Consider the following 6,331-nt stretch of genomic DNA (forward strand, 5'->3'; position numbering starts at 1 on the left):
CCCTCCCTTCCCTTTCTATTTATTTTTTTCTTACTTTCTCTATTTTTAATTGTGGTGAAGTACACGTAACCACAAAATTTACATGTTAACCCCGATGTCAGCGTGCAGCTCAGTGGCATTACTGCACTCACATTGCTGTGCAGCCATCGCCACCACCCAGCGCCACAGCTCTCACCTTCCCCAGCGGGACCTCTGTCCAGTGAACACCAACTCCCCTCCCCTCCCCCAGCCCTGCCACCTACCACCTACTCTGTCTCCATGGATCTGACCCCTCTAGGGACCTCCTGCCAGTGGAATCATGTATTTGTCTTTTTATGTCCAGTCTACTTCACTGTTTTCTTTTTTTTAAAATAGTTTTCCATTGATTTTTTTGAGAGAGAGAGAGAGAGAGAGAGAGAGGAAGAGAGAGAGATATCAATTGGTTGCTTCCTGGAAACACCCCGACCAGGGATTGAACCCACAACCTAGGTTTGTGCCCTGACTGGAAATCAAACCAGCCACCTCTCAGTGTATCGGACGATGCTCCAACCAACTGAGCCAAACTGGCCAGGGCTTGGGCTTCTCTTTATATAAAATCACACAAGTAATAAGTGATACACGAATCATAGGAGGACATCGAGTGAAAAGCACTCACCTCCTCAGATTGGCATCCATGGCTATGAGCTTCCCTAACGGTGTAACCACTTGCTACCCAGAGAACTGACCTGCAGTCTTTTTATTTAGTTATTTATTTATTTTAATTTCAAAGAGAAAGGGAGAGGGAGGGAGAGATAGAAACATCAATGATGAGAGAGAATCATTGATCAGCTGCCTCCTGCACAACCCCCACCAGGGACCGAGCCTGAAATCTGGGCATGTGCCCTGACCAGGAATCGAACCGTGATCTCCTGGTTCATAGGTCAAAGATCAACCACTGAGCCAGGCTGGCCAGGCATGACGTGCAGTCTTAACTGGCCTAGAGTCAGGACCTCCAGCCCACACCTGCCTTGCGCCTGGGTTCTTCAGCGGACAGGGAAACGCAGGGCATAGAGTGTGTTCCCAGCAGCCGTGGGGAGCTGCACACCCGGGGCGGGGGGAGGGGGGTGGGTGCAGCCTCGCCGCCCAGGCCTTTGCAGACCAAGAACACTGCTGGCAAATGGAAACCTGATCTTGGCCTTTGGGCCTCCTGTGGCATCTCAGCTCAAAGGTAAACAGACTCTGACCATTCCTCATCACCTCCCTGGCCCACCCAGGCCCCACCCCTCACCACTCACCTGCCAGTACAGTCACCTCCTCCTTGATTTCCCAATCCCCACGCTGGGCCCCTTCAGCCTGTCGTCCTCACAGTGTCCAGAGGGTACCCATGAGCACTGAGTCAGGGCCATCCCCCCTCTGCTCAGAACCCTCCATGGCTCCCACCCTAATTTGGACAAAAACCAAAGTCCTCCCTGCTGCCAAGGCACTGCACCACCCGCCCCTGTGGCCCCCCGGCCTTCACCTCCCCCCCACACTCCATTCAACCGCACTGGCCTCCTTTCCGCTGGAGTCTTCTCACCGCAGTCCCACCTCGGGCACCTTGAACTGCTCTGTCCTCGGCCCACAGTGCCCTTCCCCCCCACCCCCAGGTCTTCCTTTCCATGGCTCCCTCCTCAGAGAGCCCTCCTTCCCTTCCCGCCAGCTAAGGCCAGCCCTGGGCTGATATTCCCCATCTTGCTCCAGGGGATGCTAACACAGCTGTGACAATAGAAAACAAATTCCGGAGCTGAGTTCCTGAGGCTCGTACACTTTATTGGATGTAAGTTATATCTGAGTTAAAAAGTAATAAAAACAGGCACCTCACGCACCAATCACTCCTCCTCATGCGTTTGGTTACCCGAAATCGTCTTGCCGATTTGTTTGGGTACAGGAAACAACCAATGGATGTTTCTCTCTCACACTGATGTTTCTCTCTCTCTCCCTTCCTAATCTCAGTAAATTTAAAAAGAATTATTTGACGATACGTGCAAGAGTTTATTTCTGAGCTCTCTATTCTATTCCATTGGTTTATGCCTGTCTTTCTTTATGCTGATGCCAAACTTACAACAGAGCTATGCTTTGGTTACCATAGCTCTGTTGTAAGTTTTGAAATCAGGAAGTATGAGACCTCCAACTTCGTTCTTTTAAAAATCATTTTGGCTTTTCAGGGTCTGTTGAGATTCCATATAAATTTTAGGATGGATTTTTTTCCTGCAAAGCATCATTGGGATTTTGATAGAGATTGCATGGAATGTATAGGTTGCTTAGGGCAATATTGACATCTTAACAATATTAAGTCTTCCAATCCATGAACTCAGGATGTCTTTCCATTTATTTGTGTCTTCTTTCTTTCAGCAACAAATTTTAGTTTTTAGTGTACAAGTTTTCCACCTTCCTGGTTAAATTTGTTCCTACACTTTTTTGTTTCTTGTTGATTCTATCATAATTGAAATTTTTTCCTTAATTTCTTTTTCAGATTGTTTTTTTTCTAGTGTATGACATGCAATTGGTTTTAGGGGCTTTTTGTGTGTTGTTTTACAACTTTGCTTAATTCATGTATTAGTTCTAATAGGCGCGCGCGTGTGTGTGTGTGTATTCAGGGTTTTTTATACATAAAACGTCTACTTCTTTTCAACCCTTCCTTACATTCTTGGATGCCTTTTATGTATTTTTCTTACCTAATTATGGTATCTAGAACTTCCAATCCTATGCTTTTGAATAGAAGTGATAAAAGTGGGCATCCTTGTCTTTTTCCTGATCTTAAAAAAAATTGTTTTACTTTTGAACCATGGGAATGTTTCAACTATTTGAACTAAAGGCAAATGTACTAGAAGTGGCCTCTGCATTCCCTGGCACTGCATGGTCCTGCGTTCTTAGGCACGTCCTGCTGTGTTCTCGCTTCCGAATTCCTTGAAGATCAGGTTGGCATCTCCCCTCAGGGCTCTCTCTGTGTTCTCAATGCAGGCTTGTTTTTGAGTCTGGTGTGCTATCTGAAAGGAAGGACTGACAGTCCCGGACAAAATTTTAATTCCAAATGATCAAAATCCCAAGTGGAATTCAGAAACAGCACATCTCTCGTGTTGCAGTCACGCCCATGATACTTTCTCTTATTTTCACTTATTTAATCATTGCTACAGGCAGGCGCTGGGGTTGGAGGCCATGGTTTCTGCCCTCACATGGCTAACGGGTGTTTTATGGAGATAATTCGATGGCAACCAAGTCAAGGCAGGCCCTTAATCGCACCGACTGGAAAGCGCCAAGCACCTGCAGCTACTCATCCTTTCTTCGCTGTCTGCCGGGCCCAAGGCCAGACCATCAGCCAGGCTCGCTTCTACCAAAGGCCCGACTTCCTCCGGTGGAGACTATCGGAGTCCCAGCCGCCTGGTGAGTTAGAGGTGAAAACCAGGACAAAGCGGCTACCCATTAGAATGAGGAAACAGCCCTGCCTGGGTTGTCTTAGATTATTTTGCAACCAGGAACTTTCAAACGAAGGGGATCCACGGAAAGATTACTTTTTAAAAATATATTTTTATTGATTTCAGAGAGGAAGGGAGAGGGAGAGAGAGATAGAAACATCAATGATGAGAGAGAATCATTGTTTGGCTGCCTCCTGCACACTCCTTACTGGGGATGTGCCTGCAACCAAGGTACATGCCCTTGACCGGAATCAAAATCGAACCTGGGACCCTTCAGTCCACAGGCCAACGCTCTATCCATTGAGCCAAACCAGTCAGGGCCAGAAAGATTACTTTTAAGTGCCTAGGAGAAAGAATGTCTTCCCTGAAGAGAAGAAGAAAAAAAGATGCCGTTGCCACACAAAGACAGTCAAAAACTAAGAAATAAAAGAGCAAGCCCATTTATGATGTTTATTGTGGCAAATCTATACGAAGTTACCAAATACAACAACCCCCTGAGCTAGTTGCAGAAGAGCAATGGAGGCTCCAAGAGGTAGAAGTAGAAAAATGAATCAGCATGACCCTGTCCTCAGGGCACATGTGGTGTTAGGAACAGAAGGGGCCTGGTGATTTCCACACGCAGGTCACAGGGAGACTTGGGGAGAGCTGTCCTGGAGACCTTGCACCCCAGGAATGTTCTTTTCAGAGCTTTTGTGGTCCTTTTCCAGGTCCGCCTTCGCATCTAAGGAGGACTAGCTCTGGAGACTTAGAGCTACGTTCCTTTCCGGAAGACAGCCTCTTCCTGGTCACTCTTCCAGGCCCGCTGACCAGGGCCTCTTGCTCTCAGACGGTTCAGGGAGAGCTGGGCTCCCCACAGAAACACAGCATGTTATGTCTTGTCATTTTTCTGAAGGGAAACCAAACTTCTGATCCTAATTGATTGAAAAAAGAAATGGAGCAGATGGTACAAGGAGTGGAGTTTCGTGGTGGCACACTCACAAATGTTGCAACAGTTCCCAGAACTTGCCCATCCTTGTAAATTTGCCCAGGTGATTGCTAATTAACTCATTTGACCCTGAGCCTGAGCCTGCCAACTAAGGGAACAGGGCATTATTTTCTCCCCTTTCCGGGCTGTGAAAGCTAATTCACTCACCCAAGGTCTGTCTGATTCCAGAGTTGGGGCTCTTAACTACCATTCTGCTTATAAATCTCTTCCTCTATTCATCACCGTTTTTCTTTCTGAAGGTTTGATTGTCCCCTTCTGCCTCTTTTTAATTTTTACTGATTTTACAGAGAGGAGGGGAGAGAGAGAGAGAGAGAGAGAGAGAGAGAGAGATCCATCTGTTGTTCCACTTATTTGTGCATTCGTTGGTTGACTCTCTCACCTGCCTTGACTGCGATCAAACCCGCAGTTTGGCATATTGGGCCGATGCTCTAACCAGCTGAGCTACCCAACCAGGGCGCTGGCTCTTTTCTGCCTTCTCCCTTGGGTTTCCCATCTGCGTCCCAGAGCTCAGTGTGCTCTGCCAAGCACCGTTTGTAAACCCCAGGGAACTCCACTCATTCTTGGGGGAGCCCTCCAGGGCTGCCAGGTGCTGTGTGAGCCTTTTGGCCGGGGCCTCCGGCAACCGCACAAATCCCCGAAGAGGCTTCTGATCCTTAGAAGCTGCGCTGCTCTCCACCAGCCCTCCCGCCGGCTGGGCAGTCACATCGGCTCTGAAAGCCCCACTTTGTTTTGATTTTTCCTTGGCGAGAGGTAGTGGCCTGTTTGTTCGTCTCTTTCTCCGAAAAGGATGAATCAATAGCTATGTCCAGGCTCCAGGTTTCGGGTCCGTTGTTTTAGCGATGTTTTTGCTCATAATTCATCCAAGTGTCGAATCCCACAAGACAGACCCGTGGTTGGTTGTACTTCTGTGAGGATTTTACTCAAAGGCCTCCTCGATTACTGTTTACACTGCGATTTGGAATAACCGTCTAAAAACTATAGAGAACTAAAACTCGGCTAAAATCTACATTCAATTCCTAGAAAGGAAAAGGTGCAGAGAGAAAGGAGGGGGGAAACTTTCCAACATTCAGTTTCTCCGTCTGAGGCCGAGGAGACCTTGTTGGGAGGACAGACCATTCACCTTGGGACACTGAGGAGGAACGGAGCAACGAGAAGTTGGTGGGGATTGCAAGGAGATCTTTCAGGAGACGCATTTCCAGTTTGGGGAGAGCCCGCTCTTCGCCCAAAGCCCACAAAGCCGGGGTCTGGCCGGGGGCCCGCAGGGCTAAAGGGGTTAAGGGGCTGTGTCCCATCCACGGCCCAAACTCCTCCTCTCGCCGCGAGGTGCAGATATTTGAAAATCACCCCATGCAGACTCCTCCCCCTCGGAGGGACCTCGCATTGAAATGCTGCAAATGACTGGGCCCCGCGTGCAGTCGCCGCCGGGCTGTGCGAAGCCCGAGGTTGCCGCGCGGACACTGCGAACAGGGGCCGGCAGCCGGGGCCGGGCGCCGCGGAGAGCATGAGGCTGTGCTGGCTGCCCGTCCTGCTCCTCGCCGCGGAGATGCCTGCAGGTGAGGCTGGCTCCGGGCGCCCGCTCGGGGTGTGGGGAGCCCCCCGAATTCCCGGAGCCCCCTTGGTAATTTTTTTTGGGGGGGGGAGAGGGGCAGCGAAAAAAATCACTGCATCCTTGGGAGACGTGGGACAATGGCACAAAGTCCGCCCCAACAGCTGGAGAGAACGCTGAGGGGCGCGAGCGTCTGGGGAGCCAGAGGAAACGGGATGCGGCTTTCTCCGCAAGTCCGCTCGAATGGGGATTCCCCTGGTCTCCCTCAGACCGGGAGCCGGATCCCCAGCGCTGGGGAGGGGGACCCCGTCCCGGAGTTACTGTAGGGGCAAGGGTGACCCGAAGTTCGGCTTCCCCGCGCCCCACCGCGGGCAGGAGGCACCGAGGCTC

The 6,331-nt window shown here is 50.0% G+C and overlaps 1 protein-coding gene across 1 annotated transcript in view; it reads left to right on the forward strand.

Moving 5' to 3' along the window:
• The first annotated feature begins 5,745 nt into the window (after positions 1 to 5,745).
• LDLR (low density lipoprotein receptor) overlaps positions 5,746 to 6,331 on the forward strand; it is a 45,336-nt gene continuing 44,750 nt past the window's right edge. Inside the window, exon 1 of the mRNA XM_015565338.1 lies at positions 5,746 to 5,948. Within this exon, the coding sequence (XP_015420824.1) occupies positions 5,897 to 5,948 (52 nt within the window). The 5' untranslated portion in view covers positions 5,746 to 5,896. The remainder of the gene's footprint in view (positions 5,949 to 6,331) is intronic.

This window comes from Myotis davidii, unplaced genomic scaffold (genome assembly GCF_000327345.1).
Source record: "Myotis davidii unplaced genomic scaffold, ASM32734v1 scaffold1439, whole genome shotgun sequence".
NCBI lineage: Eukaryota > Metazoa > Chordata > Mammalia > Chiroptera > Vespertilionidae > Myotis > Myotis davidii.